Source organism: Sus scrofa, chromosome 6 (assembly GCF_054392235.1).
Source record: "Sus scrofa isolate SSC_HxYL_T2T_F1_AM1 chromosome 6, Sscrofa_HxYL_maternal_Yorkshire_Landrace_v2.0, whole genome shotgun sequence".
NCBI lineage: Eukaryota > Metazoa > Chordata > Mammalia > Artiodactyla > Suidae > Sus > Sus scrofa.
Window position 1 is genome coordinate 67,258,864 of NC_139388.1, and position 26,701 is coordinate 67,285,564.

Below are 26,701 nucleotides of genomic sequence, written 5' to 3' on the forward strand. Positions count from 1 at the left end.
CCTCATGGCTGTCTCTCGGGGACTCGGGGACCTCTGGAATTCTTTCACCTCTTAGTGACAGGAAGGATTTATCATGGCTTGTAGTCATCATAGCTGCTGCTTTTGTTTTAACTTTTACAAAACCTAGGAATTCTCTGGTAGCTCAGCAGGTTAAGAATCCGGTGGTGTCCCTCCCATGGCTCCGGCTGCTGCTGTGGCACAGGTTCGATCCCTAGTCTGGGAACTTCCACATGCCACAAGCACGCCCCCCACCCCCACAAAATCTATCATTTAATGGCTCTTTTTTACACTCCATAGAGCTTATTCAAATTTCAGCGGTGTGCAGAGACACAGGCTCACACACATTTCTCTCGGTACTGGTTTAGGTACGTTCCACATATTGTCATGTACTCTTCTCATTTTCATGTTTTGTTTTGTTTTGTTCTTTTCAGGGCTGCATGTATGGCATGTGGAAGTCCCCAGGCTAGGGGTCGAATGGGAGCTGCAGCTGCTGACCTGTGCCACAGCAATGGCCACACTGGATCTGAACCACACCTATGACCTACACAGCAGGTCACGGCAATGACAGATCCTTAACCTACTGAGTGAGGCCAGGCTTTGAACCTATATCTTCATAGATACTAGTTGGGTTTGTTTCCACTGAGCCACAACAGAAACTCTCCTGATAACATTTTCACTCTAATACTAATTTTGCCTGATAGTCATATAACCCACTCAAGCATTCTCTGGATTAATGTTAATATAATGTCTTTTTTTCGCCCTTAAATTTAACTTACTTGTTTGTATTTAAGATGACTCTCTTGTAGAGAAGGTAAAAGTGACTTTTTGCTTTTCTTTTTTTGTTTTTGGGTTTTTTGTTTCGTTTTGTTTTGTTTGTCTTTTTGTATTTTCTAGGACCACACCCACGGCATATGGAGGTTCCCAGGCTAGGGGTCTAATCGGAGCTATAGCCACCGGCATACACCAGAGCCACAGCAACGCGGTATCCAAGTCAAGTCTTTGACCTACACCACAGCTGACAGCAACGCCAGATCCTTAACCCACTGAGCAAGGCCAGGGATCAAACCTACAACCTCATGGTTCCTAGTCGGATTCTTTAACCACTGAGCCATGACGGGAACTCCAAGTTTTGCTTTTCTATACAATCTCACAATCTCTTTTAATCAGAAGCATTCAGTCAAGTTAGGTTATTATTGGTTTTAAATCTGTCATCTTGATATTGGTTTTTATATATTCCTTTTCTTTGTGCCCTCTTCCCTCTTTTGCTTTCTTTTGCATTCAGGATGTTTCATGATTCCATTTTGTGGTTTTTTTTGTTTTTGGATCGTTACCTATAAATCTTTTGTTACTACATTAGTGGTTGTTTTGGGGTTTATTGTATATACAACTTTAACTCATCCTTCCTTTAAGTGATACTATACACTTTCTTTTTTTTTTTTTTTTTTTTTTCTATTTCTTTGGGCCGCTCCCACAGCGTATGGAGATTCCCAGGCTAGGGGTCAAATCGGAGCTGTAGCCACCAGCCTACGCCAGAGCCACAGCAACGCGGGATCCGAGCCGTGTCTGCAACCTACACCACAGCTCACGGCAACGCTGGAGCGTTAACCCACTGAGCAAGGGCAGGGACCGAACCCGCAACCTTATGGTTCCTAGTTGGATTCGTTAACCACTGCGCCACGACGGGAACTCCTACACTTTCATTTTTACTGTAAAAGCCTTACGGTACTGTATCAACATTTTGCCCTTACCACTTTTTGCTATTTATCCATATATTTAACTTGTATATGTTGTAAACCCTTCAATATAGCTTTTTTTTTTACTTTTAATGTTATTTTTGCTTTTAATAGCCAATTATCTTGTAAGAAGATTGACTAAAAAGAAAAAAAGGTATTTAATAATTTACTCATGCAATTATTATTTCCAGTGCTTTTCATTCTTTTGGGTAAATAGAGTTTTTTGTTTTGTTTTGTTTTCTCTTTTTGGGGCAGAACCCATGTCATATGGAGAATCTCAGGCTCTGGGTCAAATAAGAGCTGTAGCTACCACCCTACGCCACAGCCACAGCAACAAGGGATCCTTAACTTAGTGAGGTCAGGGATTGAACCCAAGTCCTCATGGATACTAGTTGAATTTGTTAACAGATGAGCCATGAGAAGAACTCTGATGGTTTTTTTAATGCAATGAATTTTATATTTGTAGTTGTACAATCATCATCACAACCCAGTTTTACATTTCCATTCCAAACCCCTAGCCTATCCCTCCCCCCACAACCTGTCTCCTTTGGTAACCATAAGTTTTTGAAAGTCTGAGTCAGTTTATGTTCTGCAAAGAAGTTCATTGTATCCTTTTTTTTTTTTTTTGTCTTTTGTTGTTGTTGTTGCTATCTCTTGGGCCGCTTCCGCGGCATATGGAGGTTCCCAGGCTAGGGGTTGAATCGAAGCTGTAGCCACTGGCCTACACCAGAGCCACAGCAACGCGGGATCCGAGCCGCGTCTGCAACCTATACCACAGCTCACGGCAACGCCAGATCGTTAACCCACTGAGCAAGGGCAGGGACCGAACCCGCGACCTCATGGTTCCTAGTCGGATTCGTTAACCACTGCGCCACGACGGGAACTCCTGAAGAGGGTTTTTTTTTTTTTTTTGTCTTTTGTATCCTTTTTTTTAGATTCCACATATAAATGATAAGACATTTGTGTCTCACTAACTCCACTTAACATAATAATATCTAGGTTCATCCATGTTGCTGCAAATGCCATTATTTCATTCCTTTTTATGGCTGAGTAATATTCCTTTGTGTACATATACCACATCTTCTTTATCCACTCCTCTGTGGAACTTCCATGTTCTGACTATTGTATATATAGAGTGCTGCAGTGAACATTGGGCTACATGTTTGTTTTCAAGGCATGGTTTTCTATGGATAGATTCCCAGGAGTAGGATTGTTGGATCAAATTGTAATTCTGTTTTTAGTTTTTTGAGGAATTGCCATACTGTGTTCCATAGTGGTTGCACCATGAACAGTGTCAGAGGGTTCCTTTTCTCCCGACCATGAACAGCATAAGAGTTTCCCTTTTCTTCAGCATTTATCGGTTGTAGACTTTTTGATGATGGCCATTCTGGCTGGTGTATGGTAGTACCTTGTAATAGTTTTGATTTGCATTTCTCCAGTAATTAGAGATGTTGAACTTTTTTTTTTTTTGCTTTTCAGGGCCACACTCACAGCATAGAGAAGTTCCCAGGCTAGAGGTCAAATTGGTAGCTGTAGTCACAGGCCTACACCACAGCCACAGCAACGCCAGATCTTAGCTGTATCTGTGACCTACACCATAGCTCACAACAACGCCAGACCCTTAACCCACTGAGCAAGGCCAGGGATTGAACCCGCAACCTTGTGGTTAATAGTTGGATTCATTTCTGCTGAGCCACTATGGGAACTCCGGATATTGAACATTTTTTCACGTGTTTTTTTTTTTTTTTTTTTTTTGCATATGTATGTGTTCTCTGGAGAATTGTCTGTTTAGATCTTCTGCCCCCCCCCCCTTTTTTTTTTGTCTTTTTGCTATTTCTTTGGCCGCTCCCGCGGCACATGGAGATTCCCAGGCTAGGGGTCCAATCGGAGCTGTAGCCACTGGCCTACGCCAGAGCCACAGCAACTCGGGATCCGAGCTGCATCTGTAACTACACCACAGCTCACGGCAACGCCGGATCTTCAACCCACTGAGCAAGGGCAGGGACTGAACCCGCAACCTCATGGTTTCCAGTCGGATTCGTTAACCACTGCGCCACGACGGGAACTCCTTCTGCCCATTTTTTGATGGGGTTGTTTGTGTTTTTTTGGCATTGAGCTGCACGAGGTGTTTATATATCTTGCAGATTAATCCCTTGTCAGTTGCTTCATTTGCAAATATTTTCTCCCATTCTGTGGGTTGCCTTTTCATTTTGTTTAGGGTTTCCTTTGCTGTACAAAAACTATTAAGTTTAATTAGGTCCCATTGGTTTATTTTTGTTTTTATTTTCATCACTCTAGGAGGTGGATCTGAGAAGATATTGCTGTGGTTTACATTAGAGTGTTTGGCCTCTGTTTTCTTCTAAGAGTTTTAGAGTATCTGCTCTTGTATATATTTAGATCTTTAATCCCTTTTTAATTTTTTTTACATGGAGTTAGGGAGTGTTCTAATTTCATTCTTCTACATGTAGCTGTCCAGTTTTCCCAGCACCACTTTTTGAAGGGACTGTGTAATCTCCCTTGTATAGTCTTGCCTTCTAGTTGGCTGTAGGTGCATGGGTTTAATTCTGGGCTTTCTATCCTGTCCCACTGAACTGTGTTTCTGTTTTTGTGCTGTTACCACACTGTATTGATGACTGTAGCTTTGTATTATGGTCTGAAGTCAGTGCACCTGACTCCTCCAGATCCATTTTTCTTTCTCAGGATGGCTTTAGCTCTTCTGGGTCTTCTGTGCCCCAAAGCAAACTTTAAAATACTTTGCTCTAGTTCTGTGAAAAATGCTGTTGTTAATTTGATAGGGATTGCACTGAATCTGTAGATTGGCTTTGGCAGTATAGTCATTTTGACAATATTGATTCTTCTAACCCAAGACCCTGGTATATCTTTCCACATGTTTGTGTCAACTTTGATTTCTTTCAGCCTATTTAAGAAGGATAGGTGTTAGCTCTTCTCTAAATGTTTGATAGAATTTGCCTGTGAACTCTTCCATTGTGGTCACTGACATGCCCTCCAGACTAAGGAAGACCCACAAACTTTGGGGCCACATGAGCCAAAGCCATGGCCACATTGGCAAACACTGGAAGCCCTCAGGAGGTCAGGGTAATGCGGGTGCCATGCATCACCACAGGATCATCTTTGATAAATACCACCTGGGATATTTTGGGAAAATTGTTCTGAGGCATTACAACTTGAAGAGGAACCAGAACTTCTGCCCAATTGTCAACCTCGATAAACTGTGGATCTTGGTCAGTGAGCAGACGTGGGTAAATGCTGCAAAGAACAAGACTAGAGTTGCTCCTGTCATTGATGTGGTGCAGTCAGGTTACCACAAAGTTCTTGGGAAGGGAAAGCTCCCAGAGCAGCTTCTCATTGTGAAGGCCAAATTTTTCAGCAGATGAGCTGAAAAGAAGATTAAGGAGGTGTGTGGGGCCTGTGTCCTGGTAGCTTGAAACCAAATGGTGGGAAATTCATTAAATGCTGACAAGTGCTTTTCTCGGGGAAAAAAAGAAAAAAAAAAAAAAAAAAAAAGAATTTCCTGAACTTTATTTTTGAGAAAGTTTTGTTTTTTGTCTTTTTAGGGCCACACCTGTGGTATATGGAGGTTCCCAGGCTAGGGGTCAAATCACAGCTGTAGCTGCTGGCCTACACCACAGCCACAGCAATGCCAGATCTGAGCTGTGCCTGTGATCTACACCAGAGCTCACAGCATCACCAGATCCTTAACTCACTGAGCAAGGCCAGGGATCGAAACTGCATCCTCATGGATACTAGTCAGATTTTTTAGCACTGAGCCACAATTGGAACTCCATGTTGGAAGTTTTGAAATCACAGTTTTAACTTCAGTACTTGTGACTGGTCTGTTCATGTTATCTATTTTGTCTTGGTTTGGTCTTTGAAGATTGTGCGTTTCTAAGAATTTGTCCATTTCTTCTAGTTTTCCCATTTTATTGGTATAGTGTTGCTTGTAGTAATCTCTTATGATCCTTTATATTTCTGTGATGTTCATTGTAACTTTTTCACTTCTATTTCAATTGATTTGAGTCCTCTTTTTTTCCTTGATGAGTCTGGCTAAGGGTATCAATTTTGCCGTTTTTTTTTTTTTTTTTTTTTTTGCTTTTTAGGGCCACACCTGTGGCATATGGAGGTTCCCAGCCTAGGGGTCTAATCAGAGCTACAGATGCCAGCCACAGCCACAGCAGCACAGAATCCAAGCCGCATCTTTGACCTACACCACAACTCATAGCAATGCTGGATCCTTAACACACTGAACAAGGCCAGGGATCCATCCCACAACCTCATGGTTCCTAGTCAGATTTGTTTCCAGTCTGCCAGCATGGGAACACCTTGTCGATGTTTTCAAAGAGCCTGCTTTTGGTTTCATTTATTTTTTCTATGGATTTTTTTTTGTTTCTATTTCATTTATTTCTCCTCTGATCTTTATGATTTCTTTCTTTCTGCTAACTTTGGGTTTTGTCTGGTCTTTTTCTCTCTAGTTGCTGCAAGTGTAAATGTAGGTTGTTTATTTGACATTTTTCTTGTTTTCTGTGGTAGGAGTGTATTGCTATAAACTTCCCTCTTAGAACTGCTTTTGCTGCATCCCACAGGTTTTGGATGGTTGTGTCTTTGCTGTCATTTACTTCTGGTTACTTTTAAACTTCCTCTGATTTCTTCAGTGACCCATTGATTGTTTAGTAGCACGTTGTTTAGTTTCCACATGTTCGTGTTTTTTGCACTTTTTTTCTTGTTGATTTCCAGTCATAGAGCATTGTGGTCAGAAAAGATGACTGATATGATTTCAATTTTCTTAAATTTACCGAGGCTTTTTGGTCCAGAATGCGATTTATCCTAAAGAATATTTCATGTGCACTTGAGAAGAATGTGTATTCTACTGCCTTTGGATGGAATGTTCTATAATATCTATTGAGTCCATCTGGTCTAATGCATTATTTAAGGCCTGTGTTTCCTTGTTAATTTTTTTGTCTGGATGATCTGCCCATTGCTGTAAGTGGGGTCTTACAGTTCCCTGCTATTATTGTCCTCTTGTCAATTTCTCCTTTTAAGGTTGTTTGCAGTTTCCTCATATATTGAGGTGATCCTATGTTTGGTGCATATGTACTTAGACACTTGTTATATCTTCTTGTTTGTTTGTTTGTTTGTTTGTTTTTAGGGCCGCACCTGTGGCATACAGAGGTTCCCAGGCTAGGGGTCTGTTCGGAGCTGTTGCTGCCGGCCTACGCCAGAGCCACAGCAACACCAGATCTGAGCCGTGTCTGCAAACTACATCACAGCTCAGGGCAACGCCAGATCCTTAACCCACTGAGCAAGGCCAGGGATTGAACCTGAAACCTCACAGTTCCTAGTTGGATTCATTAACCACTGAGCCATGATGGGAACCCCTCCAGATAGAAATTTTTATCTGGCATAATTTTCCTTGTTTGAAGGAGTTTTGTTTTTGGTAACATTTCTTATAGTGCACATCTGCTGGTAATAGACTCCTTTAGCTTTTGAGTATCTGACATAGTCTTCATTTACTGTTTGAAAGGTATTTTCACTGGGCATGAGATTCTCCATTAATAGGGTTTTATCTTTTCAGTACTTTCAGGATGTTGTTCCACTGTCTTGCTTGTATTATTTCTGAGAAGTCTGCTATCATTCTTTTCTTTATTGCTCCATATACATAATGGTTTTTCCTCTCATTGCTTTCAATACTTTGTTATGGGGTTGGCAGTTCCCTGATTATGTTTCAAGGGGCACTAGGTTTCACTTTCTGGACTCTTGATTCTACCCTCTGAGTCTTCCTTCCTTGCTTATGAAAGGTAGCATATGTTTGCAGGTAAGTAGTTAACCAGCCTGCTTCTTGGCAGTAGAATTTTCAGGGCACGTTTTATCTCCCTTTTGATCCAACCTGCTAGTGTCTTGTCTGATACATTTTCTCAGCCACATACATTTTTCTCTACCTTTGCCTTCTGCTGACAGCTGGGGAACAGTGCTCATAATCTAAGGGCTGTGATTTGATCAAGAGGATATGTGTGGCACACCAGTCTCTTGAGGGGCTGCTTGTATGAATTCTCAGAACTTACGAGGTGTTATAAAAAGGTTGCCAGTCATACCCTGGCCTTTTCTGTATAGCCCACATAGCTGACAGCTTGGAAACCATCTTTTAATTTTAGTGTTGTCTGCTGTCTAGAAGACTGAGAGGTTTAACTATCACCATTCGTGCTTACTCTATTGTCTTATAGTTCTTCCCTAACTTATCTTCTCTTATATTTTAGCAGCAAGAAGAAACCAGGGGGCACCTTGGCTTGGCACTGTCCTTGGTGACATAATCACATTTATCATTACAAGTTCTGCTTTCCACATACCAGCAGGAGACAGTTTTGCTCACCTTTCTGCCATTACATAACAAGGTTTCCAGTTTCTTCCCATTGTGGCTCAGCAGTAACAAACTCAACTAGAATACATGAGGATGCAAGTTGGAACCGTGGCCTCACTCAGTGGGTTAAGGTCCTGGCCTTGCTGTGAGCTGCGGCACAGTTCACATACATGGCTTGAGTGCCTTGTTGCTGTGGCATACGCTGGCAGCTGCAGCTCCAATTTGACCCCTAGCCCAGGAAATTCCATATGCTGTAAGCATGGCCCTAAAAAAATAAATAAGTTTCCACTTCCTTCTGAGTTCTCACCTGTAGTTTCCTCCAATCAGATTTTTACCAACAGTTGATTTGTGTAAGTTGGGCACTTTCTACATATTACTCAAAAATCTTTCAGCTTCTTGGAGTTCTCCTTGTGGCTAAGCAGTAACGAACCCAACTAGTATCTATGAGGATGCAGATTTGATCCCTGGCCTCGCTCAGTGGATTAAGGATCTGGCGTCACTGTGAACTGCAGTGTAAGTCTCAGACATGGCTGGGATCCTGAGGTGCTGTGGCTGTAGTGTAGGCCGGCAGCTACCACTCTGATCTGACCCCCAGCCTGGGAACTTCCATATGCCATGGGTATGGCCCTAAGAAGACCAATAAAAAAAAAAATCTTTCAGGAGTTCCCATTGTGGCACAGTGGTTAACGAATCCGACTGGGAACCATGAGGTTGCGGGTTCGATCCCTGCCCTTGCTCAGTGGGTTAACGATCCGGCGTTGCCGTGAGCTGTGGTATAGGTTGCAGACGCGGCTCGGATCCCGCGTTGCTGTGGCCCTGGCGTAGGCCAGTGGCTACAGCTCCGATTGGACCCCTAGCCTGGGAATCTCCATATGCCGTGGGAGCGGCCCAAGAAATAGCAAAAAGACCAAAAAAAAAAAAAAAAGTCTTTCAACTTTTTTTTTTGACCATGTCTATAAGCATGTGGACGTTCTGAAGCTAAGGATCAAACCTGCGCCATAGCTGTAACCAGAGCCTTAGCAGTTACAACACCAGATCTTTAACCAACCCACTGAGCCACGAAGAATGCTTCAGCTTTTAGCTGCTGCTCACAAAGCCTAGACCACATTTAGATATATGTTACATCTACACTCAACTTGCAGGTATTTTTTTTTTTTTTGTCTTTTTGTCTTTTTGTCTTTTGTTGTTGTTGTTGCTATTTCTTGGGCTGCTCCCGCGGCATATGGAGGTTCCCAGGCTAGGGGTCCAATCGGAGCTGTAGCCACCGGCCTACGCCAGAGCCACAGCAACGCAGGATCCGAGCCGCGTCTGCGACCTACACCACAGCTCACGGCAACGCCGGATCGTCAACCCGCTGAGCAAGGGCAGGGACCGAACCCGCAACCTCATGGTTCCTAGTCGGATTCGTTAACCACCGCGCCACGACGGGAACTCCTCAACTTGCAGGTATTAACTAATCACCACAGATTTGAAGACTGCATTTCTCTGTCATTTCTCTGTGTCAGGAATTCAGGCACAGATTAGCTGGTTCCTCTGCTTTAGGTCTTAAGAACCTGAAATCAAGGTCTTGGTGTGAAGGCCCTTCCAGGTTCACCTGGTCATTAGCAGCATTCAGTTCCCTGTGCTTGTAAGACGTGAGCGCTTCAGATTTTTCTTCTTCGAAACCTGCAGGCTGCCAGCAGTTTTTAAAGGCCACCCCTAGTTCCTTGTCATGTGGGTTTCCCCAGTATGATCATCTACTTCATTAAGGAAGCAATGATACTCTATCCCGTACTGAGTCTGCTAGCAAGATGGAGCACATTATTTAATGTAACTGCTGGAGTGAACCCTGCCCCTTTTGCTGTTTTCTATTGATAAACAAATCACTCAAAAGAATAAATTCAAACTCAATCCCCAAATCCCAAAGATTTTGTTTTGCAGAAATAGAAAAATCCAAAGAAAAGTAAATTTAAAAATATTAGAAACCAATAAGTAGAAAATCTATATTCAAATTCATATAAAATTTCAAGAGACTCTGACTTGTCAAAATAATATTGAAGGAGTTCCCGTTGTGACTCAGTGGTTAAGGAACCTGACTAGGAACCATAAGGTGGCAGGTTTGATCCCTGGCCTTGCTTAGTGGGTTAAGGATCCGGTGTTGCTGTGAACTGTGGTATAGATCACAGGCATGGCTGGGATCCCGAGTTGCTGTGGCTGTGGCCTAGGCTGGCGATTACAGCTCCGATTAGACCCCTAGCCTGGGAACCTCCATATGCTGCAGATGCAGCCCTAAAAAAACTAAAAAGACAAACAAATAAACAAATATTGAATAAGAAGAACAAAATTGGAGGACTCACACTTCCTGATTTCAAAATTTACCACAAAGGTACAGTAATCAAAACAGTGTGATACTCGCATGAAGAGAGACATTTGGACCAACTGAGTAAAGAACCCAAGAATAAACCCTCAAATATGGGGACATATGATTTGCAAGAAGAGAGCCAAGATATCTTTGGGGATAGAAGAGTCTTTTCAACAAGTGGTGGTGAGTAAACTGGATATCCACATGCAAAAGAACTATGTTGTAGCCTCATTTTATACTATACACAAAAATTAACTCAAAATGGATCAAACACCTAAAAACTTAAGAGCTAAAACCATAAAGCTCTTAGAAGAAAACAAAGGGGAAGAGCTTCATGATGTTATATCTGGAAATGATTTCTTCAGTATCACCCTGAAGGCATAGGCAACAAAAGAATAAAGAGACAAATTAGACTTCATCAGAATTTAAAGCTTTTGCACATCAAAGAACACAACCAGCAAAGTACAAAAGGGAAACCCTTACTTTCCCCTGGAAATGCTGATTCCACAGACCATTCTTGTGTTGAAGACTAACATCATTCTTCCTCTGGGAGAGTCCTGGGTTCTCAGGTAACTGTGTTCGCCCTTCCTTCGGTTTCTCCAGGTCTTTCAGACAGCAGTTCAAAGTAGGACACAAGAGGACAGTGAGCAACTCTTTCCATTCCTACTCTCCATTATCCAAGGCATATGCTGTTGGGTGCCCCCTGCCAGCCATCCTGCACGCTACCCAGTTCTGTTCTCAACCAGACCCATCACAACTTGCAGAATTAAAGGTGATTTGGCCACTAGTCTTTATTATTACACAGTAAAAGGCAGACCAAGGTGGGTGGTTCCAGGAGTGGATGATTCATGGGCTCATTGGACACATCCCTGGGATTATATGCAGACTTAACTACATCCATGAGGAATGTGCATCTTCCAAAGACCAAATTGGATATCCCTCCAGGTCTCTCAACCAACCTGGGGTCACTTCACTCCCTAACCCTCTCAGAGGCAATGGGAATGAAGCCATGCCAATAAGCCTAGGACAATCCCAGTTCCCTCCAGGAAAGAAGGGAGGCACAGGGAGGTGTTTTCTCCACGTATATGTAGATTACTGATGCTAATATGTGGATCCAGTCAGCTGGAAAGAGGTTTATGCTGTAGAGGGGAGACAGTATGGCTAGGTTCCTATGCTGTTTAGAAAGGGCAGAGTTGCTTCTGAAGGCTCTTCCACAGTACCAACACATGTAAGTAATTACACTTTTTTTTTTTTTTTTTTTTTTTTTTTTGGCCACCTTGGGGCACATGTGTTTCCCAGGCCAGGGATCAATCTGAGTTGCAGTTGTGACCTACACCAGACCTGTGGCAATACTGTATCCTTAATCCACTAGGCCAGGCTGGGGACCAAACTGGCATCCCAGAATTTCAGAGACTGCCACTGATCTTGTTGCACCACAGTGGGAACTCCAGGTAATTTCCCTGTGGATATGCTGCTGCATTAAGTTTGACGTGGCTGAAGATTTTCTCGCAAATACTATTTTCATAAAGTTTTACTCAGGTATGAATCTTTTTATGCTGAGCAAGCTTGCAGAGGCAGCTGAAGATTTCCCCACAGCTACTGCACTCGTGTAAGTCCTCTCTCTAGTGTGAACTATCTGGTATCAAACAAGTGTGGATCTTTCACTGAAGGCTTTTCCACATTGGCTGCACTCATGAGGCCCTTCTTGTGTGTGAACTCTCTGGTGACTAACTAGGTGAGAGTTATTGCTGAAGGCTCTCCCACATTCACTGCACTCATAAGGCCTTTTCCCAGTGTGAATTCTCCAGTGATAAATGAGGCTGGACTTGTGGCTAAAGAATTTTCCACATTCAGTGCACTTATAAGGCTTTTCTCCAGTGTGAAGTTTCTGATGTTTAATGAGAATGGAGTTTTGGCTGAAGAATTTCCCACATGCATTACACTCATAAGGCCTTTCTCTTGTGTGAACTCTCCAGTGCTGAATGAGAGCAGAGCTGTGGCTGAAGGTTTTACTGCATTCATTGCATGCATAAGGTCTTACTTGGTTGTGAACTTTCTGGTGCCAAAGGAAATTGGAGCTTTGGCTGAAGGCTCTTCCACATTTGCCACACTCAAAAGGTCTTTCTCCAGTGTGAACTTTCTCATGCCAAGTGAGGTGTGACCTGTTATTGAAAGCTTTCCCGCGTTCATTGCACTTGTAAGGCCTTTCTCCTGTGTGAATTCTATGGTGATGAACAAGTATGAGTTTGTGGCTGAAGGTTTTCCCACAGTTGCTGCACTCCTGTTTTACTCCACTGTAAAATTTCTGATGCTTCCTCAGTTTAGATGGGTGACTAAAGGCCTACCCACACTCCTTACATACATGAGATGTTTCTCCAGTGTGAAATTTTTGGTCATTAACTAGGGTTGATTTCTCCTCTAAGGAATTTCCAATTCTTGGGTGTCTAACTATCTCTTCAGAGTTAGTTCTCAGGTGGCTGAGCAAGATGGAACCCTTCTGGAAGGCTTTTCCACAGCCACTGCACTTGAAGGGCTTCTGTGAGCTATGGACTTCTGGGAGCTGTCCATGATTGGAACAGTGTGGTAAGGCCTCCTTGCACTTTGTGCTGCTACGTGGCTTCCCACTGCCATCAGCTTTGGGCTTCTGGAGGAGGTCATTGCTGTCCAAGACATCCTTACCACATAACCCAAAGGTGAACGGCTTCTCTGACAGGCAGACCTTTGAGCTCTCCACAAGTAAGTCCCTGTCCTTGTACCTTCTGAAGGGCTTTTCTCCACTGTGCTCCTTCTGATGTTGGTGAAGGTTTGCACTGAACCAAAGCCGTGTCTGCAACCTACACCACATGCTACACATGTGTAGGGAGTCTCCTCAGCATGTGTTTCCTGATGTTCATGCAAATGCAGAATGTCTTTAAAGAATGGGTCACGCACGTCACAGTTGTTAGCCTTCTGGGTGGAAGGATGCACACTGGGAACCCTGACATGTGCTGCCACTTCTACTGAAGTATTCTGCTTGGAATCTCCCTCCTCATCTTTTTTTTTTTTTTTTTTTTGTCTTTTTGCCATTTCTTGGGCCGCTCCCATGGCATATGGAGGTTCCCAGGCTAGGGGTCCAATCGGAGCTGTAGCCGCCAGCCTACACCAGAGCCACAGCAATGCCAGATCATTAACCCACTGAGCAAGGGCAGGGACCGAACCCGCAACCTCATGGTTCCTAGTCGGATTCGTTAACCACTGCGCCACGACGGGAACTCCTCATCTTTCAATCCATGCCAACAACCTGAAAGCCGAGCAATTTCTGGTTAACTAAGGTTCCACTTAGTGGAAAGGGTGACTTCATTAGAAATGTATGACCAGGAGTTCCCGTCGTGGCGCAGTGGTGAACGAATCTGACTAGGAACCATGAGGTTGCGGGTTTGATCCCTGCCCTTGCTCATTGGGTTAAGGATCTGGCATTGCCATGAGCTGTGGTGTAAGTCACAGACTCGGCTCGGATTCCACGTTGCTGTGGCTCTGGCGTAGGCTGGCAGCTATAGCTCCGAGTAGACCCCTAGCCTGGGAACCTCCATATGCCGAGGGAGCAGCCCAAGAAATGGCAAAAAAAAAAAAAAAAAAAAAAAAAAGGAAAAAAGAAATGTATGACCAGAGCTCCCATCATCGCTCAGCAGAAACGAATCCAACTAGGCACCATGAGGTTGTGGGTTTGATCCCTGGCCTCGCTCAGTGGGTTAAGGATCTGGTGTTGCTGTGAGCTGTAGTGTAGGTCACAGACTCGGCTTGGATCTGGCATTGCTGTGGCTCTGGCTTAGTCTGGCAGCTGCAGCTCCAATTAGACCCTAGCCTGGGAATCTCCAGGTGCCATGGGTGTGGCCCTAGAAAAAGACAAAAAAGACACCCCCCCCCAAAAAAAAAGAAAAATGTATAACCAACAGGAATGGGCCCAAGGGTTTGCTGACAGAACAGAGGGGTCAGAGTAAGAGTGGAAGACCCATTGTGCTGGACAGGGCCCAGCCAAGCCACAGAGTAAAGGAAGCTTCACCAGAGGCAAGGACATATAAGCAACGGGCTTGGAAAGACATTTCTTAAAAAATGGTAGACATACACAAGGCCAATAAGCACATGAAAAGATGCTCAGCAGCATTAGTCATTAAAGAAATTCAAACTCAAACCCTCAGCTATAAAAAAGGCAGTAACAAGTACTATTGAGAGGGTAGAGAAATAAGAATACTCATACACTACAATGAGAATGTAAAATGGTGCTGCCAGTCTGGGAAACAGTTTGGCAGTTCAACTCCTATGTATCCACCCAAAAGAAATGAAAACATATCCACACAAAAACTTGTACAAACATTCCTAACAGCCATAATTTTTTTAACACCCAAAAAGTGGAAATGAGTCAAATGCCCCACCCACTGATGACTGGATAAACAAACTGGCCTGTCTATACAATGGAATATTATTCAGCATAAACATGAACAAAGTACTACTGATATGTGCTAAAGCAAGAATGGACCTTAAAAACATTATGCCAAGTAAAAGCCAGTCAGAGGAAGACATATATTGTATGATTACAATTCTATAATGTCTAAAATAAGCAAATCTATATAATCAGAAAGTAGATTAGTGGTGGCCCATGACTCGGGAGGATGGGCTGAGGGAGGACAGAGTAGCTGCTAATGGGTACAGAGTTTGCCTTAGTTATCAAAATGCCCTAAAATTATAGCGATATTTATGTAATGAAAACAAATGAAAAACCACTACACACTTGAAAAAGGTGAGCTTTATGGCATACATTAATAAAGCTGTTTTTCTAAATGTTTCTGGGGGAAGGGGTAGAACCCAGGCATGGCCCCACACTGTGGGAAGTAACAACTATTAGGATGGCTCATGAGACTGCTCAGGGCGAAACTGCATACAGCCCTGTTCTAGCACTCACAGCACCTAAGCAGCAAAGCTGGGAAGGAAGCAGTGTCCACTGTTGAGCTTTGGGATGACTAGAACTTTCTACAGGGAGAAAGTATGAAGCAGATGCTGGCCACTATACTAAGGCAGGGCCTAAGGGCCTTACCAAGAGAGGTCATGAGCTCTGAGTTCTGCAGCATCACGCTGTGGTATAGCTGCCTCTGGGCCGCATCAAGGAGACCCCACTCCTCCTTGGAGAAGGGCACGGCCACATCCTTGAAGGTCACCAGCCTCTGCAGTGATGAGACAGCTAAGCCACGGGGCCAACAGGTGGCCTGAAAAGTAAACAAAATGGTCAGATGGGCACATCCAGGCCCTGGACTTGTGACTCCAGTTCCGCCACATCTACCGCTGGCATTTCCTCTTCTCACGACGCACTCAGACCATCCCCCCCCCCCCAACCTGTGGCTCACCTGCCTCTCAGGCCCTCTCCTCAGAGAAGGTAATAGGGTCCTGGCACCCCTGGTGTCCCTATCTCCTCACAGTCCCCCTAGTCGCTGTATCCAGAACAGTCCAAACCAGGGCAACAAATGGAAGGTGGGCAGATGGATGCTGTCTCAGCTCTGGGCTGGCACACGGCCCCACTTCCCCCACTGGCTGATCTCCCATGTGTCCTCCAGGTGACATCTCCCAAATTTAAGAAAATGTGGGCTTGCTTTTCTTCCTGAAGCTTTTAGTGCCAGGGCTCCTTCCCTTACCGTGTATGCAACACTCTTTGGACCACAACATCCTCACATGTCCATTCCCCACACCCCCCAGTGCCATCACCCCTGTCCCTAGCACTCTCATATACCACGATGCACGTAGCTTGCTGACAAAAGTCAAGCTGCATCCAGTACTGACTTTAGCCTGCCCTTGACTGCCTAACATCCCCGCTGACAGAGATAGCTCTCACCCCTCTAATTAATGCCTCCCTTCCATGCCCTGTCGCTTCAACCTTGCACTCCAGAATCATGAGATCTCAAACACCCCATTCTCTTCCACCTTAACATTGTACATGCCGTCACTTCACCAGTCATAACTGTCCTCACCCTTCCTAATGCACAAATCCCAGACTTACTGGCCCCACCCCTTGGCTCATGGACTCTTAGCTTAGGCTGTCCCTGCTATTTCTGTCCCTGCTATTCCAGCAGTCTGACAAAACCCCAAGGATCCAAGGAAGAGGGTCACAAAAAAACTGTTGAGCTGCAGACAGGTGAAACAGTCTAAACTTGGGCCCCACAATCATCCTACCTCAGTTACTTCTAAGCTTCATTTTTTCATCCTAGGTATACTCTCTATTCAGAGGCTTGGTCACCACCCTGCACCCAGCTCACAGCTGCACACAGTGTCCAAACACAAACCTCCACCCCTTGGGCATCTCCAGCCTGGACCTGGCATAAAGCAAACCAGGCATTTTAATTTGGCAGTCTCTAGGCTATCTTAATACAATATGGCCAAAACCCAATTACTTATCTTCCCTCTGACATCTCCTCACACCAACTCCTACATCTGAAAAGCCTATCAGCATCAACTCTGATACCTCACTGCCCTGCATGAGGAAACCCACCTACTTAAAAAGCAGATCCAGGAGTCAACTACTTCTACCTTCACCGGCACCCCTCTGCTCCAGCCACAAAAAGAACACACCTGGACTACTGCAGTCACCTCCTGGATGACTTTCCTGACTCCAGCCTCACCCCATCTCCCAGGCTCTTCTCCACTCAGCATTCAGAGGGAGCTGTTAAGACCTGAGTCCCGGATTTCGCTGGTGGCCTAAGGATCCAGTGATGTCACTGCTCTGGCACAGGTTTGATTCCTAGTCCAGGAACAGCCACACGCTGTGGGGATGACCAAAAAGAGACAAGGACCCTAGTCCAGTCACCTTCCAGCTCTGCTACAGACTTCCCTTGACTTGCAACACTCTGAAACTAGAGGCTCAGTACCTCAGTTTGCCATTCCAGGCCTGCCTCCAGTTCCCCTGCTCTTTATTTCCACCAGACTAAATGGAGACCTGTGGTTTCCCTAAACACTTCCACCTTATACTCACATCCCAGCAATTGGTACATGCTGATCCCTGTGCCAAGGACGCCTTTCCAAACCTTATCTAATGTGATCCTGCCCATATAATCTATGGCCCAGCTTCAGGATGCTAGACTCATGAGCAGGCGGAGTTCGCGACACCACCATTCCCTAATAGGGGTTACAGGATCATGAGGGCGGGGAAACCAGTGGGTGAGAACCTGGCGCGCCCGCCACTCACCTGCTCTGGGTCCATCAGGGACGCGGCAGGCACGGTCAGAACCTGTGGGCAGGGTGAGGCCGCGCGAAGCTGGGATCGGGAAGAGCCCCTCGGGTCATCCCAACACACACACACGGGCTGATCACAGGCTGATAGTCTCACACACACACACACACACACACACACACACACACACACACGGTGGACTGATCACAGGCTGATGGTCGCACTCAGGCCCTCAGTCTTCCCCGGTGTGAAATGGGGACTGCCTCTCAGAAATGTGAGGCGAAGGCGGGAACAGAGATTCTGCTCCCGTACCACTTCTGGGAAAACAGAGGCTCAGGAAGGAGGGGCCGTCAGCTGGGGTAAAAGCGAGTGACCCGGTGAGGGCCCCAGCACGTCTCTCCAGCCCGGTTCGCCGTGAGTCCCAAAGGCGGTCTGTGGACAACACCATCAGTTACAAAAACGAAGATTGCAATGGAGGCCCCGGAAGTCCCGTCCCATCCTTTGCTGCCCACGCGGAAACGCCCAAACCCTCACCTTATGGGATCAAGGGTCGCAGCCAATAGGACACTTTTTCCTGAGCCAATCATAGTGCCGCCTGGTCGTTGCCTGGGTGATCAGGAAGGGCGCACATCGCGTAAGGGCTCACGTGGCACGAACCACACTACCCAGAAGGGTAGTCGCAGAGCGTCCGCGCCAGTATTGACCAATGAGAGCCCAGGACAAGGGTATTTCCGGTCGGGTTGAGGCTTCTGACCAATGATAGCCTAGGGGAGGGGCGTTTCCGGAGCTGCCGAGCAGGCAGAGGCGGGACCTACCGGGTGGAATTGGTGCTCCAGTGTCCTGCCTTTATATGTGCAGGGGGCGAAGGGACCTAGTTACTGGGCTGCCTACGAGGTTCAGGAGGTTCTCGGGCCCTTGGAGGTCCGAGTGGGGTAGGTACGAGAGCCTGGGAGTCCCCACTTCTGTGCTCCTCCTGCCCTGTGACCGCAGTGAACGTCCCGGCTACTCCACTCCGCTCCTCGAGCTCTTGTGTCCTGGGCTGTCAGGTAGTGGCCCCGCGGGAGGGTGTTTGCCGCGGCCTCCGTCACAGCCCGTCTGTGTCAGCGGCCACTCAGGGGTCGTCGTCTTTAGCTTTGTATCTGCTTTTCGGAACAGGAGACCCTGGTTCGAAAGTCAACCATACCGAGGTGATGACCCAGCATATAGCTGGGCTGGGGACGTGATAAGCCAGCCGATCGACTGAGCACGGATGAGGCAGGGTCTCCTGGCCTCCACCTGGCCGGACTCTGAGCCCCAGTGCCCGAGGTTCCCGACTAAGCCCAGGACTCGGTGTTCAGGTAGAGCGTTCTCAGGTAGGCGGTATTAATTTCAGAATCCAGTATGATATCATGCGAAAGGTGCAGGGGGACGAATGTGCATGTGCAAGACTCGGAGGTGAGACTAACTTGAGAGCACTTAGGAAAGTTCTCATGTCTCCACCGCGAAGGACCAAGAGCGTGAGGAGTCCTATTTCTATAGACAGGCTGAGGGTGCTGGGATCCATAGCAAATTTTCAGAAGATGGATGGCCAATATCTGAGTTAGGTAAGATTTTGAAACTATCCTAGTGGATGGTTTGTGTGTACACACTGATGGGAGAGAGGTTGTGGTGGGGCTGAAAGCATGCGGCTTGGTGAGGCTGCTGCTGCTGCAGATATTTTCCGGGTGGCCTGTTCAGAATAGAAGTAGGAGAAATAATCAGATTCCAGATAGATTTTTCAAGGTGGAATCAATGGGGTTTCCGATTACATATGAAGAGTGATGCCAGAGGCCCGCTCCGGCGGCCAGGGAGCGTCCTCTTTTTCCCGATGGGAGAGGGATGCGGCGTCCGCGAATGAACAATTACGGAGACAGCCTCTTTGTCCCTTCTTTCAGGGCGCTGGACTGCTCAAACTTTATTGGCATAAGTGGTTGATTATATAGACAGTTTTTTGCTACAGATTACATCACAGTGTTAAAAGCACATTGGTCAACTATTACATGGTATAGCAGCCATACATCATGTTTTAAGATCTTTGTTTTAACTAAACTTAGTGGGTACAATTTAGGGGCAATTAGGTACAATACATCATGTTTAAAGATCTCTATCTTAACTAAACTTAGTGAGTACAATTTAAGGGCAATTAGGTACAATACATCATGGAAAGGAGGCGACTACAAATCATCCCATGGCCAGCCAGTCTTTACAATTTGAAGAGTTCACAGACACAAGAATTTGGCATTCTCAAATCTTGTTTTTAGACTGGTGCTTATCTTTAAGCGTTATGGCAGGGAGACAGTGTAAGAAAATATAAACCAACTTAACTAGATATCACTTAAAAGCTTCTATAACTCATAGCTAGGTGTCTTTTGGTCAAGAATGATATATGTCTAACTTCTATGAACCTCATTAAAATCCTAACTCTAAAATTTTACTGTATAACTAATTAATAGATAAACACTATGTTTTAACTAAGTTGGATTAAAATAGGGGAAAGTCTCTCAGGATGAAATTCTTATTATATTATTGTTGTAATTTTGTTAAATCACAAATCACCACAGGACAGTAAGAATGGGAAATAAGAATAATAAGTAAATAATCAGGAAAGACTGAGAAAAATTGAATAACAAATAAAATAGCAGGAAAGACTCACCCGAGAAACAATCCGTGTTCTCCAGTGCAAACATGGAAATTGCTTTCCCAGGAAAGCCTTAATTCTTCCCCATCAACATCAAAGTAAGAGCTGTGTAACCTGAGGCCTGCCCTCGGCTTGTACGGTACAGGCAGGCTTTCATCCTGACCAGAGGCCCACCTTCGGCATGCACCATTCAGGTGAGCTTTTTTCCTGACCAAAAGCCCACCTTCAGCTTGTACCGTTCAGGTGAGCTCCCTTTCTTGGTTAAGAAAGGGAGGTTTTTCTGCCATCAGGCAAGGTCCTTTTTTTGAGTCCCTGCATTTTCTTGGCTCCCGCAGAGTGAATATAAGTGGAGGATAAAGGGCATTTTAAGTGTTCAGATAACAAATGAGATGGAGGAGTTCCCCGTTACGGTGCAGCAGAAACAAATCCGACTAGGGACCAGGAGGTTGCAGGTTTGATCCCTGGCCTTGCTCCGTGGGGTTAAGGATCTGGCGTTGCCATGAGCTGTGGTGTAGGCCGGCAGCTACAGCTCCTATTAGGCCCCTAGCCTGGGAACCTCCATGTGCCACAGGTGCGGCATAAAGACAAAAGACAAAAGCCAAAAAAAACAGAGGTGGAGGTTGGCAGAAGAGTATGTGTGGAGGACGATTAGCGGCTGGACTTTGAGCCATCTGAGTAGAGGTGACACATTTGCCTGTGAACAAACAGGGAGTTCCCATTTGGCCTCCGGATTTCCAGGCTGTGGTGCACTGGTGGCCTGGACCAGGGCGGTCCTGCAAATAGGATTTTGGAAGAAAAGTCTTAGGTTGTGGATACAGGTGGGCCCTGGGGTGAGTGTGGGGTGACCAGTAGCTGGGTGGAGGAAGTCCCTAAGTGGAGAAACAAACTCCAATGGATGTGGGGAGCAGGGCCCTGCTCTCAGATACGGAAGGTGAACAAGTGTGTTAGGGGACAGGGTTTGGGAGGCAGAAGGAGAGGTGGCTGGCAGGACAGAGACTAGGGTTCCAGGTCCAGTGCCCAGAGCTTCAGTCACATTCATGTGCCCCTGTCCTGGTTTTGCAGGGCCCAGTGACCTGCAAGGACAAGGTCATAGGCCTTTTTCAGAAGACGTGGGACTCCTTAGTGAGGCCCAGCGGGGCTTCTGTTGTGATGTGCTGCTGTCTGCCCCAGGCCAGAGGTCTGTTGTTGCTGTGAGAGGTGCCACCAGCCCTCGTGCTGGCCCGAGAGCTGCTCTCTCTCCTCTGGACTCCTGCGTAAACAATCCCAACACCTTTGCCCTGGGACCTAGAGAACCACGGTCCAGGGTCAAAAGTACTACAATCTGAGGAGCAGATCACATCCAGCTCTGCGGTTTTTCTGCTCAGGTGACCTAGTCAGGTCTGTGACGTTTCCATCTCTGGATCACTGTGGCACTTTTCTGCCAGCTGTCTCTTATGAGCCTCTTTATTGGCACCATGGGCACGAACACGGCCGTTGATTCTGGGGTCATTGAGCCCCTGAGGCTTTTCCTGGGTGTTCATTTTGCAAAGTTGATTTGTCCCAGATGCGTAAGTGACCCTCATCTGCCTTGGTCTGACGTAGGGAGTATCACCCTGACCTGAGGCCAGCTGACCTCTCACCGATGCCTGGTGGCCAGGTGGTTAAGGCTCCAGCGTTGTCACTGCTGTGATGCAGGTTCTATCTGTCTTTTCTTTTTTTTCTTTTTTTGTCTTTTGTCTTTTTAGGGCCCCACCCACAGCATATGGAGGTTCCCAGGCTAGGGATCGAATCAGAGCTGCGGCTTCCGGCCTACGCCGGAGCCACAGCAACACCAGATCTGAGCCGTGTCTGCGACCTACACCACATCTTATGGCAACCCTGGATCCTTAACCCACTGATTGAGGCCAGGGGTTGAACCCGCAACCTCATGGTTCCTAGTCGGATTTGTTTCCACTCCCAGGTTCTATCATTTTTTAATTTTCTTAATGGTGTCTTTAAAAATTAATTTTTTTTGGAGTTCCCATTGTGGTGCAACAGAAATTAATCCAACTAGTATCCATGAGGACGCAAGTTTGATTCCTGGCCTTGCTCATTGGTGGGGGATCTGATCTTACCATGAGCTGTGGCATAGGTTGCAGACGCAGCTCGGATCTCACATAACTGTGGCTGTGGCCAGCAGCTCTAGCTCCAATTCAGCTCCTAACCTGGGAACTTCCATATGCCGAGGGTGCAGCTCTAAAAAGCAAAAAGAAAAATAATAATAATTTTTTTTTTTTGGCTGTACCTGTGGCATGTGGAAGTTCCTTGTGCCAGGGACTGAACCCTCGCCACACCAGCAGCCTGAGCCACTGCAGTGACAACACCAGATCCTTAATCTGTTGTTCCACAAGGGAACTCCTTAGTAGTATCTTTATTTTTATTATTATTATTTTTTCTTTTTTGTCTTTTTGCCCTTGCTAGGGCCACTCGCATGGCATCTGGAGGTTCCCAGGCTAGGGGTCGAATCGGAGCTGTAGCCGCCGGCCTACACCACAGCCACAGCAACACGGGATCCGAGCCGCATCTGCGACCTACACCACAGCTCATGGCAATGCCGGATCCTTAACCCACTGAGTGAGGCCAGGGATCGAACCTGCAACCTCATGGTTCCCAGTCGGATTCATTAACCACTGAGCCATGATGGGAACTCCGGGTGTGCACTTTCTTATGACCTGCAGACCTGCACCTCTGCTCCAGCTGTCAGTCAGTTCAATATAGGGGAGTCATTATCAGTCGTCTGCTCCATGTCAAGTTACCTGAGTCATAGAGACTTGGTCACTTTTCCAAAGGCACATAGCTAAGTCTCCGCTGTGGCGTGCAGTCCAGAGTCTGTTCTCTACCGCCTCACTCTCTCTGGAACACACATGGGGGTGTTTTGAGCTATTTGGGGTTTTTTGGCCATGCCCCCAGCATGCAGGATTTCCCAGGCCAGGGATTAAACCTGCACCACAGCAGTGACAACGCCAGATCCTAAACCTGCTAGGCCCCCAGGGAACTCTGTTGTGACCTTTAAATAAATAAAACATGGTTTACATGGAAGCCATGTACTTATTTGCCATCCATATATCTAGTGAAGTGAGTTTTAAAAATTATGCTGTCTTATTGTTACAAGGATTTTTTTTTTTTTTTTTTTTTTTTTTTTTTTTTTTTTTTACCATGACATCACGGGCAGGTTTATTTGGGTTTGTTTGTTTGCTTGTTGGCTCGATTAAATACTCGTGGAAGGTGAACGTACCCCACACAGGAGAAGTTTGATGTTGACAAACTTCTGGTGGCAGCGAGACTGTGTCAGCACAACTTCCAGGATCAGGATTTTTTATATAGTCTAATAGAGTCAGGGATCTTGTCAGTATTTGTTTAGCAGAGGTTTCCCAGTCTCGCTTACAGTTTCATTTCTTTTTTTTTTTTTTTTTCTCTTTAGGGCTGCATCCTTGGCATATGGAAGTTTCCAGACTAGGAGATGAATTGGAGCTGCAGTTGTCAGCCTACGCCACAGCCACAGCAATGCCAGATCCGAGCCTCGTCTGTGACCTACGCTGCAGCTCACAGCAATGCCAGATCCTTAACGCACTGAGAGGGGTCAGGGACTGAACCCATGTCCTCATGGATACTAGTTGGGTTCGTTACTGCTGAGTCACAACAGGAACTCCCATTTTTATATTCTTGAGAGTGACTGTTCAAATAGAAAGTCTAAAATTTTGAGGGGGTTCCTGTTGTGGCACATCAGAAAGGAATCCACCTAGTATCAATGAGGATGCGGGTTCTATCCTTGGCCTCGCTCAGCGGGTTGGGGAGTGTGGCATTGCTGTAAGCTGTGGTGCAGGTCACAGGTGCTGCTCGGATCCCTCATTGCTATGGCTGTGGTGTAGGATAGCAGCTGTAGCTCTGATTCAGCACCTAGCCTGGGAACTCCCATATCCCGCAGGTGCGGCCCCAAAAAGCAAAAAATAAAAATAAAATAAAGTTTTTGATAAAGTCCAGTTGATCCTTTTCTTGTTATACCTTTTATGACTTATTGAAGAAATCCACCAAATCCTAGGTCACTACGTTTACTTCTGGAAGCTTTGTGATTGTAAGTTTGACACCTATGTCTGTGATCAATTTTGTTTTTGTTTTTGTTTTTTTTTTTGTCTTTTTGCTATTTCTTTGGGCCGCTTCTGCGGCATATGGAGGTTCCCAGGCTAGGGGTCGAATCGGAGCTGTAGCCACCGGCCTACTCCAGAGCCACAGCAACTCGGGATCCGAGCTGCGTCTGCAACCTACACCACAGCTCACGGCAACGCCAGATCCTTAACCCACTGAGCAAGGGCAGGGACCGAACCTGCAACCTCATGGTTCCTAGTCGGATTCGTTAACCACTGCGCCACAACGGGAACTCCTGTGATCAATTTTGAGTAAACTCTTGCATGACGTGGGTGTGGGGGAAGTTTGTTGTTACCGGGTGTGGCTCTCTGGTGGTTGCAGCACCAGAGAGTGCAGTGATCCTATGTTCACTGCACTCAGGCAGCTCTTTAAGTGTGGCCCTTCTGGTGCTTAAGTTTGAACTGTAGCAAAAAGCCTTTTCGCATTTGTTATGCTCATAAGGCCTTTCTCCAGTGTGAACTTTCTGGTGCTGGCTGAGAATGGAGCTTTCACTGAAGGCTTTCCCACCGTGGCTACACGCTTAAGGCAGTTTTCCAAATAGCTCAAAACACCCCCATGTGTGTTCCGGAGAGAGTGAGGCGGTAGAGAACAGACTCTGGACTGCACGCCACAGTGGAGACTTAGCTATGTGCCTTTGGAAAAGTGACCCCATGTGTCTGCACCCACTCGCGTTTCTACCTGGCTCCTGTGGATCTTCAATCCAGTGACACCTCCGTATGGGTTCTAGACCTCAAGGGCCTTATATGACCCTGAGCAGGTCTCGGAGACAGTGACCCCTCAGGACTTTTGAGGACCGTGGGACATTCCCAGGAACAAGGGACCCAGTCCCTGCTGCCTGGGAATCACTGAGGATTACCACACCAAACACCCAAACCCCGAAGCTCTGGGCCCAACAGGCAGTCCTGGCATCCAGTATGTGATATGTGACCCGGAGACCTTCGCTCTGTCCCAGGAGGTCCTGGGCCACAACGTGAATGAGGTTAAACTGGGTTCCAGGCTCTTCCTTGTGATCCTCGTGTCAAAGTCAGGGCCCCTCCCGAAAACGCTTCCCTTCCTTTGTACCATTAGAGCCCAGTTCCTTTTCTTTTTTCTTTTTCGGCCAACCCACTGTGCCAGGCCAGGGATCGAACCTGTGTCCTGGTGCTGCAGAGATGATGGCAATCCTGTTGCACCGCAGCAGGAACTCCTAGAGCCCAGTTCCGTCCTCAGTCTTTCCCTGTACACAGTGAATGGAGTCCCAAGGGTTGAAGATGACTTTGACAATGGGAGCTTCATTATCACACTCTGGAGGCAGGCAGTTGCAGGGGTAGGTGATTTGAAGGGTTGACCAGTCTACTGTAGGCATCATCTGTAGACTCACCAGTGCCCACGATGAAGAGCAGTCTGCTCTGGATGCCCTCCGACTCTAGATCCGCCTGGCGAGGTCTCTGTCGGGGCTATGCCCAAACCACTGGGCACAAGGCAGAGGTAGAAAATAAAGCCACCTCAGCGGGTTCCATCACTCATGGCTCCTTCTAGGGAACGAGAGCACAGCTCTGCCTTCCCTGAGTATGTCGAGATGACAGGCACATGTTGTGGACACCTGTCACCTGGTAGACATGTGATGGAATCTGGCAGTGCACCTGCACAGGTTAGAAATTGCAGTGTGGCTCCTGAAAGCTTCCTGCTTGTCTGGCACTATAGCCGATCTCCCAGTAGGTGTGTGGGATGTGCAAGTGACACTTTTTGGCTGATGGCTTCCTCACCAAGCTTCCTTTCATACAAGTTCCTCAGGAGTGAGTCCTTTTGTGGAACAAGGAGAAGGTCCCTACTAGTGTTGTTCCATTCCTATCGCACTCCTAAGGCCTTCCTCTTGTGTGACCTTTTTTTGCTGTTGTCTTTTAGGGCCTTACTCCCTGCATATGGGCATATCCCAGTCTATAGCTGCCAGCCTACACAGCCACAACAATGCCAGATCCAAGCTGCATTTGCGACCTACACCACAGCTCACGGCAATGCTGGATCCTTAACCCACTGAGTGGACCCAGGGATTGAACCTGCATCCTCATGGATGCTATTCAGATTTGTTACTGCTGAGCCACGATAGGAACTCCCTAGTGTGACCTTTTTGAGCTGTATGCCACCAGGCTTTGGCTGAAGGTGATCCTATGTTCACTGCACTCAGGCAGCTCTTTAAGTGTGGCCCTTCTGGTGCTTAGGTTTGAGCTGTAGCAAAAAGCCTTTTCGCATTTGTTATGCTCATAAGGCCTTT

At 46.3% G+C, this 26,701-nt stretch overlaps 3 protein-coding genes and 1 pseudogene across 6 annotated transcripts in view; 2 read left to right on the top strand and 2 right to left on the bottom strand.

Annotated features, from left to right (window-relative positions):
- The window catches only part of LOC110261339 (zinc finger protein 444), a 996,914-nt gene that overhangs the window by 861,397 nt on the left and 108,816 nt on the right, over window positions 1–26,701 (top strand). The window lies entirely within an intron of this gene.
- LOC100517479 (large ribosomal subunit protein uL15 pseudogene) lies at window positions 1,423–5,268 on the top strand (annotated as a pseudogene). Its single transcript, XR_014806877.1, has 2 exons — window positions 1,423–3,243; window positions 3,605–5,268. The product of XR_014806877.1 is annotated as a large ribosomal subunit protein uL15 pseudogene (transcript).
- LOC100738280 (zinc finger protein 571) lies at window positions 10,442–18,290 on the bottom strand. 3 transcript variants are annotated; one of them, XM_084962437.1, is made up of 6 exons: window positions 18,168–18,290; window positions 17,946–18,065; window positions 17,649–17,690; window positions 15,513–15,681; window positions 10,928–11,049; window positions 10,618–10,816 (listed from the first exon to the last, which is right to left on the bottom strand). In XM_084962437.1, exons 3-6 carry the CDS (start codon window positions 17,661–17,663, stop codon window positions 10,751–10,753), a joined length of 372 nt encoding a protein of 123 aa, XP_084818563.1. In that variant the 5' UTR covers window positions 17,664–17,690; window positions 17,946–18,065; window positions 18,168–18,290; the 3' UTR covers window positions 10,618–10,750. The 3 variants fall into 3 exon arrangements, with proteins under 3 accessions (XP_020953081.1, XP_084818563.1, XP_013854375.1); XM_013998921.3 differs by lacking the exon at window positions 18,168–18,290 and having other exon boundaries at window positions 17,946–18,106; XM_021097422.2 differs by lacking the exon at window positions 18,168–18,290 and having other exon boundaries at window positions 10,442–10,816; window positions 17,649–18,106.
- Window positions 10,853–13,662, bottom strand: LOC102161626 (uncharacterized). Its single transcript, XM_013998916.3, is given in 2 exon segments — window positions 10,853–13,271; window positions 13,274–13,662. Coding segments are annotated over 2 exon segments (1,440 nt in total). The 5' UTR covers window positions 13,529–13,662; the 3' UTR covers window positions 10,853–12,086.

Bases quoted from the DNA above. Each gene is read 5' to 3' on its own strand.
- LOC100738280 (XM_021097422.2), bottom strand. The intron at 11,050-15,512 runs GTAAGGCCCTTA...GCTGTCTGAAAG, and splicing joins AGAGCTCATGACCTCTCTTG to ACCTGGAGAAACCGAAGGAA. The intron at 10,817-10,927 runs GTAAGGGTTTCC...CTATGCCTTCAG, and splicing joins ATCAGCATTTCCAGGGGAAA to GGTGATACTGAAGAAATCAT.